Source organism: Plasmopara halstedii (assembly GCF_900000015.1).
Source record: "Plasmopara halstedii genome assembly, contig: Scaffold_1583, whole genome shotgun sequence".
NCBI classification, from domain to species: Eukaryota; Oomycota; class Peronosporomycetes; order Peronosporales; family Peronosporaceae; genus Plasmopara; species Plasmopara halstedii.
In genome coordinates this window covers 397,444-415,772 of record NW_020188494.1, presented here as the reverse complement: position 1 = coordinate 415,772, position 18,329 = coordinate 397,444, and the positions used below count along the sequence as shown (strand labels likewise).

Genomic DNA, 18,329 nt, shown 5'->3' with positions numbered 1-18,329 from the left:
AATTTTGAGCTAGGAAGACCCAAGCGCAAGCATGCCTTTGGCATCTACCAAGAGTAAACACACAATTTGGTGCGAAGGCCGAAGCGTCACACACGAAATGGAATGACTGATCGACCTCAGAAGAGCAATAAACGGAGACCGCATATGGCTTTTATCCACAGCATTATATACCACCTCTTCTGCCGCCCATTAAGACCAATTTACATCATTTTTGAGGAGGTGGGTGAGGAGTCGTGTCACTTCGACTCATTTCGTGATATTTTATGTCAAATAGCTGGTCAGGCTAAATTACTTCTTTGACTTCTTTTTTACAGATAAAAGTAGCCTTCATCTTCGCGGGATCTACCTCCGGACTTAGCTTATCATTAAGGGAACATCGAAATAATTGTTTGTCGGCGACAAATGCATTATTGTCGATATTTTGACAAAGCGCACAAACTCGAGCATCACTCGCAAGTGTTTAATGTGGCTTCTTACACGTGACATCCAATCTTTGCTTGACTGTGGACGAATTTATCGTCGAAATATAGCGTAAACATGGCCTGAACAGCTGTGGCATGAGATAATTGAACGTCGATGATAGATAAGACAATCCCGGAGCTTCCGACTCAGAGTACTCACCGCAGTGTAGGGGGATATCAATATTGCTCACCAGCACTTAATATAAGCCATTTCCTAAGTCGGTGACTGGATAAAGTGCGGTTGTTTTACAAAAAAATATTTGAAGAATTGACGTTTGCGTTAAAATTGTGAGTTAATTATAAGCATGCAAAATTTGCTACTTGCCGTTAGACAGAAAGTGTGGAGATTGAACTTATTTTAATGAACCCGCTTCTTGCTTCGCAGGGATAGGAGTGCTAGTGACGTTATACTGTTTTCTTGGTTAGGTCCAGTACATTTGCCGTGTGACGCAATTGAGTATCTGCTCATTACCGTCTGATCTTACCCCTATTTTTCTTTGATACAATGTTTTTTAATCGTGTCGATTCATCTTACTTATGGGATTCCTTAACATAAGATCAAGCGCTTTCAAATTGGTCGTATGACGCAATACTGCTTCGTTGAAAGGTGAATGAGAGGTAAATTTTGTGGTAGCGACGCAGTGTTTGTTGCGGGAGATATCCGAATAAAGGATAGTGTAAAACTGGTTTCATATCATCATGATTCGGCTCCATATTCTGCACACTACCTCAAGCATCCACTCAGATAACATTTGAGTTCCAGCTACTATGCCGCGAGACTATCACACCGGTGACCGCAGCCTCAAGTATATTATTCTAGGAGCTCAACGAATCCTTTGGAACAGTTTATATCATAATAGAGCCATGTAATGGCTTTACCTCCCGTAGTACTACACTTTTTGTATAATGATGGCAGATACGCTTTCATGTAAATAACGTCTGCCAGATGGATGGTTTGACCCAGTTGTAGTCGTTACGGTGGACAGCCTACAATTGACAAGCAGGACAAAGTTACAAAAACAAAACTCACACTTAGGTATAACTCAGCTTCACCTCTTCAGCTTGAGACAGTAACTTTTGCAGTACAACACGATGGCGATCAGATAAACTTGGAATTTCCGTCGTATTACTTGCGTCTGATGCGCGCGCTTCCTGTTCTCTAATTTTCTTATGCGCACGCTCCACATCAAATAAAGACTCGAAGTACTTTAGCTGCGTGTACAAAGCGCTGTCAGGGTACTCAAGGGTAACTGTTGCTCTGCAACCGGCAGTTGAGCATATATTTCCATTTCCTCGAAGAGATTGCTTTTGTGTCCGGGTCTTGCAGGTAACGTCAGAGCAAATTGTCCAAGCCTCGTAGTATTTTTTCGTAGCTTGCCGCGTTGCAATGTGAAGACGGTTGGAAAGCACCGCTTCAAGGTCATCGCCAACGTTTCCGTTGATTCCTTCTTTATTAAAGCCCCAGAAATCTGCCTTGCACATCGGGCAGAGAAGCCCGCTGGACAGATTGTTATCTTTTACTGAAGTACAAAACACACCTGGAAAAGCACTTGTCATCTTGCATCGGTCACACGTGATCTCCAAAGAAACACAGTTCTTAAATCGATCTGCGTCAATCTGCAATACACTTGGAATTATATCGCCAGCATCATTGTCTTCGCCTAAATGATTTGCAGAATGAGAAAACTTTGACGTGTCGAGGCCCAAACAGTGAGCTAACTGGGGGCTTGATGTTCCTTCAATGTGAGCACACAAACGATTCACCGGCGGATGTATTTGGGACTCAAGATACCAATTGACGTCAATAGTAAGCTTTCCGTTAGCGCGAACCACCTCGTCGGGGTGATAGGCACGGCGACCACTTCCCGGTTCTTCCTCTTTGCAAAGCACATAAGGTATATGGGTACCAGCTCCAACTGGCTTGCCCAGAGCACGCATAGCAAGCGCTACTTGTACGTGGTATTGCTTCGCACGATCTGGGTATTGCTCAGGTTGCTTATTCAAGCTTTTCGTAATTACGTACTGTTCAATAGGCTCCTTTCCCGAACGCATGCGTTCGGCAACTTGCTCCAAATGTTCATGGATACTCTCAACCACCTCGTCACGTGAATTTCCTGATAATATGAAGTCAAGAATCTCATTACCTACGGCTTTCGAGATCACGCACCAATCACGACGCACCATGTCAAGCCCCTTTACTTCTTTTTCAAAGGTAGGCTCGCCACCAAAGTGCTCCTTTAACACCAAAGCAGCGTACTTTTTCTTGTTCAACAGCAGAATACGCTTAAAAATGTAATCTACTTCAAGCTCCAGCAGCTTAAAATGCTTATTACACTGAGATTGGATCTCGCGACCGATGCGCTTAGCCTCCTCAAGATTTTCTGTGCGCGAATCAACCATAATTGAGTCTGTATCACCGTAAATGACATCGTATCCGCACTCTTGTTCAGCTACTTCCTTCGCACGCTGCAGTGTTTGCCGCCCAGTGGATGTAATAAGAGCAGCAATGGGTTTTGCATAAAAGCGCGAAAATCGAAATCCCAAGCAGCCGTACATCGAGTTTGCAGTAAGCTTGATGGCTTTTTGGCGGATGTCAAGCATGTTAGCCTTCTCGCTGTTACCCGCCTTTTGCTCAATCTTCAATTGCTGTTTGACTTGTTTACGTGACTCCAGCAAACGCTTGATCACAGCGGGTAAAATACCAGGCTCACATGCACTACTAGGTAAGGCCGGGATCTCTGAGTCGCCTTTCGCATCATCGTTATCAAGATTTAGGTCCATGTCTTCGTCGTCCATGGGATCTTCGTTTTTAAGTAAAGGCATATCTTTTGATTTCTTCTTCTTTTTGGACGACACCGGTTCAGCCGACATGTCCTCGTTCAGCTGCCGCTCTACTGTCGTAAAGCAAATATTATATTCCTGTAGTGAGATACAAACAAGACCTCGTTTAGATAAAGGCAAACCGAAGCGCAGGCAGGACACTTACTCGGATGATAGATGGATACAAGCTCATAAAATCCAGCAGTACCACAAAACTGTCGTAAAGACCTTTCTTCGGAGCAAACACCATACCACCTGCATACGACGCTTCTCGCCTCTTGTATGATTTGTCAGCCTCAGTTCTGGTTTTATATTTTTCAGGTACAATGAATTTGTTTTTTGACCGGCTAAATTCGTGAAGTAGCAAATACTCAATCCGTTCTGCACGCTTGTTTGCCTCCAGCGTACGCGTCCACAAATATCCACACAAATTAGCAAGCTGCTTCGAAAGCGGTAGAATTTCAAGCTTGTGCATCAGATGTAACACAAACATGGCATCATCAAGCGTGTGGCGAAGAAACTTCACAAAATTATCAGGACCCCCAAGTAGAATTTGAGGAATCTCAGTCATCTCAACGTCCAACCGCTGTTTGTGTAACAGCCTTTCTACCAAGTACGAAAGTGTATAGTTATTCTGTGAAGGCAACAACTCTTTTGACGACACATAAGTATCACAGAAGAGTCGACCGTTAACCATATCGTCCATTCTGTATTCATTCCAGCCTTCTCCCACATTCATCGGATTGAGGCGACCACGACGTAGTCGCGTAAGCTTCGACCACAGTCCACCGAGTTTAAAATTGTCAATGCGCGAAATCAGTAATTCCAAGGCGTACTTGTGCAAATTATGACCAACGACCACATCAGGATCCTCTACCTGAACTCTCGTAAGAAAATAGCTGAGCATTACACGCTCGTTAATCTCAATGCGCAGACGGTCACTATCGATGCACAATGCACCATTATCCATTTTCATGCCAAAGCGATCGTCTTTTTGAGCAGCTTCGGAGTAAGCCGAAGGAAAACCATTATTTCCATCCAATGGACGAATGATAGTAAAGTGCGAAAGTGTATGTCGCGTCCCTTTTGACACTTTCCCCGCTCCATCGGCACTTATACCACTCTCAATGATTGCCGAGAGCGCAATTACCTCGTGCTTTCCAGTGTTTGGATTGCAAACACTTTTCAGACTTAAGCTCATCACTGTCATGGGAGGTGGTGCCATGCCGCCAGCTATAGGACTCACGTTCTTGGGATCAAAAGTCTCAAACTCCATTTTACAAAAACTAACGCTCTCATTGCATTTGCGGACACCTTTTACTTCTATCCATCCTGGTCCTAAAAGCCGACGAGTAAGCAAAAAATTTTCAAGCGGCCTAGTATAAGCTCCACAAATTCGTTGAAAGGTTTTTCCTCCACGAGTACAGTAGTCTGAAGGGGGAGAGGGATATCGCGCAGGATACTTGACCTTCAAGAACAAGTTTTTACCTCTTGGAATATTCGCCTCCTCAAAAGCATAGCTACGCTCCACAAGCTTTGTCTTAAAAGCTTCTTGATCAAGTTTAGAAGAGATACAAGAGGGAATCAAAATGTTATAAATCTCCTCGTGCATAGACATCCAAGCATCCTGCTGTTCCGTCTTACTCAGTTCGATCAATGGATTCTCTTTGGGAACAAGATACATGTAACGTTGCAAGTTGTTCACAACCACACAGCAACTACTGTAAGTAAAAGACTCATTCGAGCCTTTGGGACCTGTTACCTTCATTTTTCCTATAAGGTAAATTTTTCCAGGGCGATCACGCACTTCGACCGCATCCATCCAATACATTTGAATCGAATCTGCCGTATCAGGCAAAGTCTCGGGCTCTGCATCATTAGCAGCCATAGAGGCTGTAACATTTGGTTCATCGCTAGCAACCTGCCACCACTCGGCAACTTCATTCGACGGCACCGAGCTCATGGATGTATCGTCCAACTCTTTCTGCTTTCCTGGAGCAGCCAGCGCTCTTACTGTAGGCGCTGAGGTCTGCAGATTTTGTTTACGCGCTTTCTGAAGCAACATCTCACGCTTACTCATTCTCTGCTTGGCGATCCCAGCCTCGTCATCTCTCTTGATATTAGCTTCTTCATCAGCATCACCGCTTGCCATCTCAAACTCTTTTTCAGCAGCGAAAGCTTCGTCCATAGGTTCATCTGATTCTTCCGCTTCATATGCGTCATCAACAATATCTACACTATCCGGCTCCTCTTCTCTAACACTGTGATCCTGTACGTTGGACAAGGCAGTGGCCGAAAGGTCTTTCACGGCAGTAAGATGGGACGTCCCGCTACTGAATGCCAAAGACCCAGTAGAGTAAGATATTGGTCGCGTATACAACGACCTTGACTCGGTAGGATTACTTGTCAGATCGTCCAGCATGCTATCAAGATCAATATCTTTCTTAGCACTTGTTCTTTTTACACCTACTGGTACAGCACTACGGTTCTTGGTCTTACCCGCTGACGCAGAGAAGAACATATTAGTAATCTTTTGTCCTTCTCCACCGCCAAGCTTAGCACGTTGCATTTTCTTTGCTCGTCTGACGTATGAAGAAGATAGAGCCCCAGCGCTACGTTTTTTACCTGCGACTGAGTCCTCATCGTCCCTGACATCCCCCGCGTCATCCTCTGCGTCAGACTCAAAGAATTGTTCTTCACCATTGTCGTAGTATCCCATTTCACCATCATCATTCTCTACAAATGGAAGACCCTGACGTCGCTGACGCACAAGCTCCTCGTATTCTTGTTCAGTCACGGCCTTGTAGATACTTTCCTCCTGAGGTTTGTACTGAGCCAAGCGACTGGAGTTACCGGCAGCAGTTTCCTCAAGCACATCACCATCGCGCATGCGCTTTATTTCCTCCAGCGCCTTCTTGCGGCTGAAACTGCTGCGGCTAGTACCTGCACGCCGGGAGCTCATAGTAGCTTTTGATGTGCGGAAGAGCGCGCGCGCCAAAAAAAAGGAAACTTGTAAATCCCTCTCTATAATAATTACTTGTGTGACAAGATGAATGAATAATTAAATTGTGACTCACATATGTTGTTATCATTGCATCACAATACTCCTCACTTCACTATGTGTCTTTAAGTACACGTGTTAGAACGTCTTCTGGATTGACTTGAAGAAGAAAGTTATGGCTTCCGTCATGGCAACGAAGCGACTGCGCAAGGAGTATTTATCTATGCAACGCAAACCCGTCGACTATATTCAAGCAGTGCCTTTAGAAACAAACATTCTCGAGTGGCACTATGTTATTACAGGTACAAAAGGCACGCCCTACGAGGGTGGGTTCTACCACGGCAGGTTAAAGTTTCCACCCGAATACCCCATGAAACCCCCGTCTGTGATGATGATCACGCCTAATGGTCGTTTTAAAACCAATCAGCGCTTGTGTCTCAGCATGTCAGATTTCCATCCAGAGACATGGAATCCCATGTGGTCTGTCAGCTCCATTCTCACGGGTCTTTACTCATTCATGGTATGGCAATCACTTTGCTATAAACATAACAAAATTTGCTTCTTACGCTTCATTTTTTAGCTGGAAAATCAGGCAACATTGGGTAGTATGAGCACAACTGATGGTCAAAAGCGAAAGTATGCCGCGACGTCTTTGGAGACCAATTGTGCCAACGCGACGTTTCGAAAGTTGTTTCCAGACCTCGTTGCTTTACAGGCGGAGCGAGAAAAAGATGAAGAATTGTCACGACGATTGGAAACCGATAGTAGCCTTGCAACATCTTCTAGTACTACTAGGGGTGTGCCATCGGAGAAGGCAGGAGCAATAGAAGACTGGTCCATGGCTGTGTGCCTTATTAGCAGTGGGCTTATTGTGGCCACTCTTGCGTTATATTGGTTGTCGTAAGAACCATCTGAAAATATGAAATTCAGGGTCAATGCATGTGAAGTATTCCTTTTTCAAGAATTGCCAGAGCTAACGTCCTCTGCTGGTGATGGGTGGTAGTTTTGCGATGCACAGATGACGCATATAATCTTTTGTTTCAATATCTTCGGTCGAAAGATACTGGTTAAGTTATACAGCAACCTGTACGCTATAAAAATAAAGGAGTGACTAGCAGATTTTAAATTTAAGTGCGCATCTAACACAGTAGACATCGCAGGTTATGACCTTTCTGTAGCTACGCTCTCCGCACTCCTCGACTTGTTCAGCATGTGTTCAAAACATTCAAGCGGTTACTATTCAGGACAAAGTGTTTTTCATTCAGCGGTAAGTAAATTTAGCTTTGTGAAGCGGTAAGTAAATTTAGCTTTGTGAACTTTCTTGGTGAACTGCTCTTGTCGATTTGTCGAAAAGACTTAAACATGTCTCCAGTTTTTACAGCATGAAAGGTGTATGAAAGGTGTGTGTATTTCCCAAAAAAACTAAACTTGAATTGTCGTCAGCACAGTGTGAATCGAGTCCTAAAGGACGTACCGCGTTGTTACGCTACGCCATTCAAAGAGTGAAGAGATTTTTTCCCTCTTGCAGAGTTTGCGCTGAACAACTTCACGCACGTCTCGATAGGTCATTCGCCACTTAACTATAGTATTCATCCTAGAGTACCTGCTTCCATAATGGGTGAGGTACTTTTCTTAAGTGGGGAAGGAACTATGGCTACAGAGCCATAGTTGGACAAAAATGCTGTCACAGAGTTAAAAGTGAATTTCGACACAACGAGACCTCTAGTCGACATGACAAGTTGTGAGGGGCAGCACGTCGATGACTTTAATGATAAGAGACAAGCCATTGTACGGTTGTTCGAGACGCAATTGCAAATGCTGAGGATCTGCAAAAAAGAACAAGCAGATAAGAGCGGAAATAAGAACAAGAAGGTATATAAGGTCAATGATCTTGTACTACTTAGTACGACAAAACTAACTGAACATGCAGTGTCCCAACTTTTGAGCAGAAAGCTTTTACCAAGATTCATTGGACCGTTTAAGGTGATGAAATCCAATGGTGATGCGTATATATTAGCCATCCCTAAACGCATACGCCTGCATTCTACATATTATGTGGTATCTTCCGAGCGAATCTGCCGATTCTACTCTACCTTTGGTAGCTGATTGAGCTGATCACGAAGTTTCTCCACAGGTCCAGCAAAAGCAACCAACTTTACACCCTGGAAGGTACTGACCACGGATTACCTTAAGAACAGAGCCTGCCTTTTCAACAGAGCGCAACACGTGTTCGTGGGCCATCTCATGATACTTTTCATTCTTTCGGTGTCGAACAAGTCCATCATGAAACTGGTGAAACCGTATATCAAAACGAGACACCAAAGCCAATCATTGGGCGTAACCATCAGTCAGAATGTCGAGTTTCGAATTCTGCGCTGGATTAAGGTAGATCTTGCAACGATCTTCAATCATCAAGCAACGCTGCTGCGCCGCCTCAACTTACTCGCGATGAGCGCTCTTTCACTTCCAGAGTCGCTCAATCTTTTCACGTTCAACCCCACCTTCGCTACAAGACTCTCGTGGAGAGCGTCGTTGGGTGGTTGAGGTGATTGTCGATCACGAGGACCAATCGACTCGTTATCGTGGAACGAAGCAGTTGAACCATCAACACTTTTACAGATTTCGCTGGTGCGGCCATCCATCGGACTCAGACACGTGAGAACCTCGTCAGGCCTTAGCGTCTGATCTTGGTCCTCAGCTGCGAGAGTCGAATATAGTGCTGCTAAAGGCAACACTACGACGAGCTGAGCTTGGTTGTGGCTAGGAGTTCTGCCAGCGTCGACTCGGCAAAGCACACGCTCCATTTTGTTCTCGTTTTCAAGGCAAACGAATGTCCGCCGAGAGTCAAGCTTAGTTGCGATGGGCTGGGTCGGATCATCACGATTGTTGATCCGAAGCCAACATAAGAAACGATCCATGAAGAATGTCTGTCCTTGTTTTGGTTGAAAATAGAGGAGACGTCTAGAACCGTACTTTGCCGTTTAGGCGGAGAACGCTCTTTCATTTCTGGTTAGTACATTGTTAAATTTGCGCACAATATGTGATTCCCTATTTCTGCATATCAAGCTAGTGGGACATAGTATTCACGATTCACTATGGTCTTAAAACTTTGAGATGATAATTTGCACATTAGATCTTCATTGCGAGATAACACCACACTCTGAATGTCATGTGGGTCATTGCTAAGAACAGCAAGTCTTGGGGTAAGAAATAGTAGTGCAGTCGTGCAACCACGTCCTTCAATAACGCGACCTTAGACTTTTAATGCTTTCATGTTGGCTTGTTCACTTGATCACTTCATTGTTGATCGGATAGCAAACTTCTCCGAACGGTCTGCAAAAGTATCAATGTACTTTCGCTTTAATGAGGGGATGGGTACCCATCCCCTCATTGTGGAATTTATTAAAGTAGATATCAGTACGGTAAACCCAAATGCATTTGTGATATCTTATATGAAGTCACAAACATTTGTTTGATACAGAATGATGGTTCCTACCTGAGGATATGAACTGGTGACGAGACCGATGTGTATTTGTCTTTCGAAGTGTGTGTCATAAGCCAGTCACTTCTATCGGATACTTTCTACAAAAGTTGAAGCTCAAGGTTTCGAAGAGGAAGACGTAAACCAGTCCCTTCTACTGGATACACTCCACGAAAGCTAAATTCAAGCTTTCGACATTTAAGCGCAATTCACCCACAATCTTTTATTAGTTGAAGCTGAGGTTCAACCTCAGTACACCCTTGATTTATAAAACTGGAATCCAAGGTGTTATTAGTACAATCTCTTAGAGCCTTTGGAGTTTTTACATGTAGCTAGGAACCATGACTCATTGTTCATTCAGTTGCAATTTACCTTCAAGGTATCGGGGAGTTCTTCTTCCCTCCAAGTCAGGACTTCTTTTCACCCTCCGCGTCGGGAGTCGTTTTCTCGTCGCACAAGCGTGTGTGTTATATATAAGGAACTGTTTGTGGATCGCGCCCTCTTACATTGATAATTACGCTAAATCCTAAGAATGAGTAAATCTATAGATTCAGTAACAGTTTTTAGCGCATGTTAATAGCTTTGTTTTACTTTAAGGCTCTTAGTTCTGCTCCTGACGGGAGCACACGACTCCAGCCTTAGTGTGTTTATTGACACGGGCCCTTGAGGGCAAAATTTGCAAAGCTCCTGGCAACCCCCGTTGCAGCTTCCTTCCTAATCAAGGCAGCCCCTATCTGAGCGCATCTTGAAGAGCTGGTGTAATAACAAAATTATGTCTGCATTCTTTTTAGATCTGCGCAAAAGCCAAAGATTATTTGGCTGAATATGTGGCAACTTTTGATCGAGCAAAATTATTTTAGTAGTGCTTTATGTCTTACGATTGAAAAGGCATTGTTACGATAAGAAAAATCACGTAGAACGAGGGCTGAATTTTGGTCGGCCTTGCCAAAAATGATAAATTTAGCCAGAATCTTGACCTGGCCGAAATTCCCCCCTCCGCGTCCAAACAAAATACTCCAATTGTGGAGAGAGAGCTGGGTTTGAAGATTTTCGCAAGCACGAAGCTTAATTTACAGCAATTATCTTAGATAGAGTCAATTTGAAAAGAGTCTGTCACGATAGAATGATGTTGCTTCTTCTAGACAGCACCTGGTCTCATGTGGAAGTGATGTTTTAATTTGTGGAAAATTCTCTGTTCACTAAGCATGAGAAGAGGTTTTAAGTTGCTCGGTTTTGAATATTTTGCATGCTCCAAAGCAGATTTCGAAGCTTCTTGTAACGGGATTGCACGCACCCTTGTATGAATTGGCGGGTCGCACACAGGCGTGGATTAATAAAGTTAGTGTAATCACACAGTGGTATGGCTACACCGTAACGGAAGCCACCACGTGGCGGGATTGCTAGTCGTAATGCAGAGTACTATATTAACCAGGTATTATTATATTAATTTTGTATTATTATGTAGATTGGGAGAACTTAGGGTGTTAGATATTGGCGGCTCTGCTGGGACTAAAACAAGAAAATGTATCAATTTTGAACAGAAGCTTGGAGAAGGTTTTTAGTATTTGAGAGTAGCGAATTACGATCTGCTACTCTCGCACTGATTCTTGTAAAGAACGTAAGGTCGGTGACCTTATGTTAGCTTTCTTTAAGCAAAGAACTACGGCAGCCCCTCTGTGCTTGGTAGCACCCGTAGCCAATCTACGCCTGAGTCGTTACGATTGATCTTCTGTGATGATGGAGAATACTCCTGTTTGCCCCAGAGCATGCAGGACAGGCTTAATAAGCTGATGTCCCTGCTGGGCCTGAGAGCGTGGAGCACCTTGTTGCGCAAAGGCCCGAGACCATAAAGGCGCGCTTAGAGGCGTTTTCAAATGCTCTATCAGAGCACGTACAGCAGGACCTGTCAGCGTCACCGCGTTCATGACGCCACCGTCGATGACGGATGATTCCTTCCGACCCAGGTCGCTCATGATAAGCGTTAAGACCTAAGAATGAAGTATTTCTCCTGCTCTGGGTGAGAGAGGGCGAGATGGCTATAGCGTCCGCCATTATCCAAAAGCAGCAGCAGCTCATGGCGTTAGCTAGGTCGGGGGGGCGCGAGATATGCGGTGTTTCGGTTGGAGCTGCGCTACCCTCCTTGGGAGATCTGAAGCGTCAGCTATTGCGAGTGCTCTCGCCGCCCAACCAGGCATATCGCGTGCGATCGCGTATTCTGCTACCCTGTCGGGTAGCAAGTAGTTGGTGAACTTTGTCCAAGAGTTGAGAGCGCTCATTGCCGGGATGGCAGCAGATTCTCTCCCCGAAACGGTCGCAGTGACCATCTGCCTGGAGGGCTCCAGACTGGCGTGGTCAGAATGGAAGGCTTCTACGTGCATCCGTCTTTATTCGAAAAAGCGGAGGATGTGGCATTTAATGCCGAATTCAAATTTAAGTCGGCACGGCTTGGTTGGAATGCACCTTCTCAGAAATCGTCGAGCAGGCCTGAGCCAATGGATCTCAGCTATGCTGAGAAGGAGATGGGAGAGCTCCAGTGTAAACACCCAACGATGTTTTTTCTGAGGAGACACCCCGTCACCTTCGGACTGGTTTTAGCCTGCCCAAGGCGCGTAAGGTTTGTCGAACCAACGTCTCGCTTCTAACCAGTCTGGTTTGTCGTGAGGAAACGAGAAAATCCAGTAGGCGCGAACGCCCTAGTAGGGAAGAACCGAGTTCTGTTGTGCCGCAAAGAGGCAGAGAGCAGCAGTGCCTAGCTTCAAAGACCTTTGTGCTCTTGAGCACGGAACGTGTGTGTAGACCGGGCTTGCCGGTCGTAAAAGGGACTGTGGAGTGCTTTAAAAAGCCTTAAAAATCCTTGTCGATTCCGGGGTGTCGGGCAAATATACTCGACAATCCACGATCGAAGAGAGCCAGCTGCGCTGAAAGCACGGTTGAGTGACACCGTCATTGTTCGCTTAGCGTGTCACTGTGCCGAGGGTTCTTGTGGACTTCGGTGTCAAGATCTTTTACTCGATAGCGTGGAACGCTGCGTAGTCTTAGACTTGGATGGAAGACATGATCTTACCCTTGGTATTGCATGGCGGGAACACCATGAGTCATGGATTGATTGAAAAGTTGAAGACCTTGGGCGCGATGAGCACGTCACCTAGTGGAGATTGGGTGAGTGATAAACCCACATCTGCTAGGAAGCAGAGGCGCTATTATCGCGGGCGCTGGACCGGGACGGATAATGTGCTGATTATTGGAGTATCCGAGTTGTCAAAAACTAAAGGTGTTTTGAGCAAATGAACCGAGCGTGGCTCGCGGGCTGAACGTGGAAAGGCACGTAACTCACTGAGCACTGCTCCAGTATTGAAGCGGTCACTGCATGCCATGCGTGGTATAATCGACCACGGTCCGAGGCATCGAGGGCAAGGCCCCAGTGATTCATTTAAAGCGGCACGTAAACCACTTAGCACTATTCACGTTTATAAAGCATTTTAGATCGGCTAAGGGCCGAAGCATCGAGAGCGAGGCTCCAGTTATGCACGTGGAGTGGTATGTAGTTCACTGAGCACTACTCACGTTTCAAACAGTTGCTGCATGCCAAGAGTGGCATGGTCAGACGAGGTCCGAAGCATCCCGGGAAGGGTCCTTCAGATGCGCGTGAAGTGGAACGTTATCCACCGGACGAAGACTGCAGAACTAGCAGCTCTTCGTCGGATGTTGTTAATAACACCAAAGCTCCGGTGGAGCAGGGAGTATAGAGACTGGACGACGCTAAGTGAGTGTTCCTACTGTTCTCAACTGGGCATAAACCTCCGTCAAGAGGCAACGGCAACGCCGTATTCTATCTGCAAGACGCAGGGCGTCGACCCTGACCCTGGATGTATCTACCGTAGACGATAGCGCACAGCTATATACCCTTGTCAGCGGTATGACGGGAGAGGAAGACGGCGACGTCACCCTCGAAACTGTTCTCGCGGTGAATGCTTCTCTTGAGCTGGACGAGAGTGTCTAGCTCAAGAAAACGTCCTTCGAAGAGTTTGGCGGTGTCTTGAAGGCAAGCAATTAGGCCGAGGTGGTCAATATAAGACCATAGAGGGAATTAACTCGTCGTCGCTTCTGGATGAAGCTGTCCTGGAGGACTGTAAGAGAGTGATGAACGCACGAAGTGAATTGTCGATCCTACGGAATCCCTTGGATCCGTACTATCCTTTGGTAATGGAATTTTCAGTCCTAACTTCGGACTAAGGTGTGCGTCAAACGATTAACCTGGTTCCGGGAACCAAATACTGCGTAATACGCCAATGGCCCCTACCCAAGCAGAGGTGTGACGTTTTTTTTCAACGCGCAGCAATGGTGCGTGAGAGCAAGTCTCACCATTCGACACCCGTGTTTGTGTCCGGAAGCCGAACGGGAAGTGGCGTATCATTCACGCTTACAAAAAGCTCAGCGCCACCACCATTCCGGCAAAGACGCCGCCGATTCCTAGGAAGGATGTTCTCCAGAACAACGTGGCTGGATGTACAAAGTATAATGCACTCAATATCGGTGCAACCGTGCGCGCAATCGCAACGACAACTTTTTGTCCGAGTTTCCGAAATCCTTGCTTCCGGGATCCCATAATTTCCACATAACATCACCCGCGTATGCGGCGCGGATCAAATTTGTCACTGCCGACGTCACCGTAATGACATGAGCAAGCTAATAATCCGGTCTGCGTGACAACGCATCAGCCAAAGCATTCTGCTTTCCTGGCTTATACTTCACCTCGAATTTATATTCTGCAAAAAAGGAGAGCCACCTGGTGATCCTCTACGAGAAGTGAGGCGACTGAGTCGCAGTGCGTAGCGACGCACGATCTGTGTAGATCACAAACAGCTTGGAGTCGAACAGGTGCACCCTAAATTGAAAAGTGCATACTTCAGCGCAAATAGTTCCTTGCCCTGGAATGGGTAATTTTTCTCCGCAGCCTTGAGCTGGCAAGATTCGAGCGCGATCACTCCATCTCACCCCTCGGCGTATGCTTGCAGCAGTGCACAGCCGATTGCAAAATTTGAGAAGAGTCACCGACGACACTAAAAGGACGATCGGGGTCTGTCAACGCCAGTATTGGTGGATGAAGAAGGCTGTCTTTGACCCTGTCAAAAGCCCCCTGATGTTTAGTGTCCCAACACCATTCCGCATCCTTCTTAAGGAGATTTGACAATGGCCGTGCTATTTCCGCATAGTTCTGGCTATACTTGTGCAAGTAGTTTGCGATGCCAGCACTTGTCTGCATGAGCATACAGCTTACTCGTGCGCTTGCACTTAAGCACCGCTTTCAGATGGACCATATGGTTTTCTTCATCCGTTCTCCCGTGCCCCGCACGACTGTGGACGCCGATATTGTCGAAGTATGTTTGTGCATACACCCGATGGGACCTGAACAACTGCGTCACAAGACAATTAAATGATGCTGGCGCATTTAAGAACATCACCAGCCACTCCCAGAGCATGCCGCTTGGAGAACTCTCCGCTGTCAGCAAAATATCACTCGCTATCATTACCAATTGGTAATAGCCATCGGCCAAGTCGATATTTGCTGCTAACGATATAGCACCGACTCGACGGCTACGCCACTAATTGTTTTCTCACGACGAGGATTTGAAGTATACTTTCCTCTTTGAGGCCCACGACACCCCACTCAGTGGTCATCTCGGTCGTGAGAAGACGTAGTTGACACTATTGGCGGCCCAAGCTGTACAAATATACGAGCACATATGTGCGCACATGTGAGACGTATCAGGAATTGAAACCCTCTCCGCATGCGGCAGCACCGCTGGTCATTTTTTTGGCGCCCTCCGGGTGTTAGCAGTCTATGAGTACTGACTTTGTGTTTGGCCTGTCGAAGGACCCAGCGAGCAATACGGACGTGGTGATATTTGTGGACCGTTTGAGCAATATGGCTCATCTTGCGGCAGTATCGGACACATCTCGACGGTGTGGGTTCAGCGACGCTGTTTGTAGATCGTGTCTTTTGACAGCATGGGCTCCCGAAGTCAATTGTCTTTGCTAGATACCCGCGCTTCACGGTGGAGTTGTCTACAATCTTCAGGGTGCTGGGCACCAAGTTGACCATGTCAACAGCGGACCATCCGCAGACTGATAGTCAAACTTAGCGCGTGTATTGCGTTGTTGAAGGCGTTCTTCGCAGCCTCAGCGCTGAGACACCGAAGCGCTGGAGCGCTATGCTTCCACTCGTAGAGATTTCTCTGAACAATGCAGCGCCTTCATTTACCGGCTACACGCTGTTCTACGTGAACGGGCTTGTTAATCCTCGCGTCCTGTAGATGGTAGAAGCAGAAAAATTGTGGAAATCGTTGAGGTTGGAGACCTGGTATGCTAAAAAACTTCGTACACATGCAATCTTCGCTCTTCAAGACAAAGATCCGTCCACGGCTTATTGGACCTTCTAACGTCGTGTCCAAGCGAGGCTTTGCGTATACGCTTAACCTTCCGAGAAGGGTGCGCACTCACCCAGTGTTCTATAAGGTTTACTTAAGCCGAATCGGGATCCGGCGCGAGTGAACGCGGAAGCGTTAGCGCCAGGGCGGCGCCCAAAGACGCTCGGCTACTCAAAAGCTAAACCAGCAACTAGTTCTGAGCACGGAGTGCAACATTTTCGTTCCAACGGTGCAAGGCGCTCAGCGTCGCACGAAGCGATGCATTCGTCTGCTCGACGCTAGGAGCCGCTCCGACATAGAGCGGAGATTCTCAACGTGAGGCAGTCGGTGCACAAAGTGCTCCAGGCTTTCGCGATCTTCCACACAGCGGTACGCGAACATCTCTCTGAGGCATTCGGAGAGATGCTCGGCAGTTTGCCGATGACGACGGATTTGTCGCTCAACGCTCGAAGAGCATCACGAGTCACCGGACGGCGAGTGACCAAGTCGTCATCGTCTGCCGCCGACTCTTCTCGATGAGAATGGTGGCGTTCACTACTACTTGGAACGCCTTGTAGGTCGACGTCGTCGACAGGGTCTAACTTAATGTCTTGTGAAGTGACAGGGATACCCAAACTCAGAGAACTCGTCGGGGGTTTCAGGTGCCGCTTTGGCAATACTGTACAAACGTCGTGGACGCTAATGACAAGAAGAATCATGATGCTCCGCGTCGTCGTGCTCCCCGCGCTTTGCGACAGTAACCCGGGAAGGCGAAGAGCCATGAGCTGAGCTCAAGCTACGGCCCTGAGCAGCTGTGGTCGTAGACTCACCGGTGTGAGAAACCACAGATCTCGCGGGAGCGTGATGATTTTTCCATGTGTCGCAGAACGACAATAAGCAAGAAGTCAACGTTGCGCCTTGGATCTGGCAAACTTAAATCGAAGGTGGCGTTCTGCGCGCACGTCCACCTTCTTGTGGCCTTGCTGTAAGGTAGATAACAATAAAAAAGTTTCCAGTGCCGCTGCATCTAACGCTCAAAGAGATCATCATCATCTGCAGCGGTTTCGCCAGGGGCGAACACCATAGCGACGGTCCGCATTGCGGGTACAGGAGCTTTCCTCTTTGAGCTCGAGGTCGAGCGCGGTACCAATCCATTTGGATTTTTTGGGGTACCAGAAAGCGAGCTCGGAGAGCTTTCCGCTCGTCAAGCTTAGCTTGTGTAGTGGCCAAGGGCCCGACTACATCGACGCCTAACGATCAAGTGATCGCGTCTTTCACTTCAGTAGCAGGATCCGCTGAGCGAAAGACGTATCCCACAAGAGGGTCTAAGACCGAACGTGAATACGAGCACATGAGAGCTCCTCTGTGGACAGCCTCCAACTGCTACTCATGTGCCTCGTCGAGACTATTTGCAATACGACCACTTCCCCGGATGTCGAAAAACGGACACAGCGTCCGCAAGGTTCGAGCCGGGCTCACGTCGCGCCGTTGGCGCACCTTATCCCCCTCGTCTTCCCATGCCGGGAAAGGAGTATTCGACTCTTAGTCGATTTCCTCCGAATCCTTGACGAGGAAATCCGACGCCCGAGGCAGGCGCGGTGTGTGGCGCTCGATTGCCGAGGGCTTGGAATGTGCTTCCTGTGAAGCAGCGGACCTACTGTCCGTAGATGCACCCTCCGCAGCTAGACTGGGTGTTTGTCATAGACACAGGGCTCATGAGTCGAGAATGTTCAAAGATGTCCTAAAGACATAACGATAGTATACCCCAAGATGAATTTTTTAATTTAAAAATCGTTGCTTGTAGATTTTCTGCCTGCGAATAATTGCTTCTTTGCCCCTCATACGAACTTGGCACCCTTGAAATGCTTCGTTGCAAGCTTTTGTTATCCGCTGCTAAAAGATACATGTCAAGATTTGACGCTATCTATAGTACGTCGCCATATGCTGGAAGGGAAAGTGGTGAGAGCTGACCTACAAGATGCGGACCTTCCGACGCCTTTGATGCAACGGAATGAATTGGAGTCCACTACTCTCAGCAATCAACATCCCTCTTTAGTTTATTTTTGTATGTATGCTAATGATGTATGCGTTTTTTGCTAAGGATAATGTACGTGACCATGTAGTGCTTGCGATGAGCACTTAACACCATTAGTCGTGCA

The 18,329-nt window shown here is 46.8% G+C and overlaps 3 protein-coding genes across 3 annotated transcripts; 2 read left to right on the top strand and 1 right to left on the bottom strand.

Annotated features, from left to right (window-relative positions):
• Nucleotides 1-1,385: 1,385 nt before the first annotated feature.
• PHALS_01678 (dna polymerase alpha catalytic subunit) lies at nucleotides 1,386-6,243 on the bottom strand (the record flags this gene model as incomplete). Its single annotated transcript, XM_024716115.1, has 3 exons — nucleotides 1,386-1,448; nucleotides 1,515-3,380; nucleotides 3,448-6,243. 3 exons carry the CDS (start codon nucleotides 6,241-6,243, stop codon nucleotides 1,386-1,388), a joined length of 4,725 nt encoding a protein of 1,574 aa, XP_024581745.1.
• Nucleotides 6,244-6,469: 226 nt separating this feature from the next.
• On the top strand, nucleotides 6,470-7,186 carry PHALS_01677 (ubiquitin-conjugating enzyme e2; the record flags this gene model as incomplete). Its single annotated transcript, XM_024716114.1, has 2 exons — nucleotides 6,470-6,802; nucleotides 6,863-7,186. The coding sequence occupies 2 exons, from the start codon at nucleotides 6,470-6,472 to the stop codon at nucleotides 7,184-7,186; spliced, it is 657 nt and encodes a 218-aa protein (XP_024581744.1).
• A 3,402-nt stretch (nucleotides 7,187-10,588) lies between these two features.
• On the top strand, nucleotides 10,589-10,851 carry PHALS_01676 (uncharacterized protein; the record flags this gene model as incomplete). Its single annotated transcript, XM_024716111.1, has 2 exons — nucleotides 10,589-10,656; nucleotides 10,728-10,851. 2 exons carry the CDS (start codon nucleotides 10,589-10,591, stop codon nucleotides 10,849-10,851), a joined length of 192 nt encoding a protein of 63 aa, XP_024581743.1.
• Nucleotides 10,852-18,329: the final 7,478 nt, after the last annotated feature.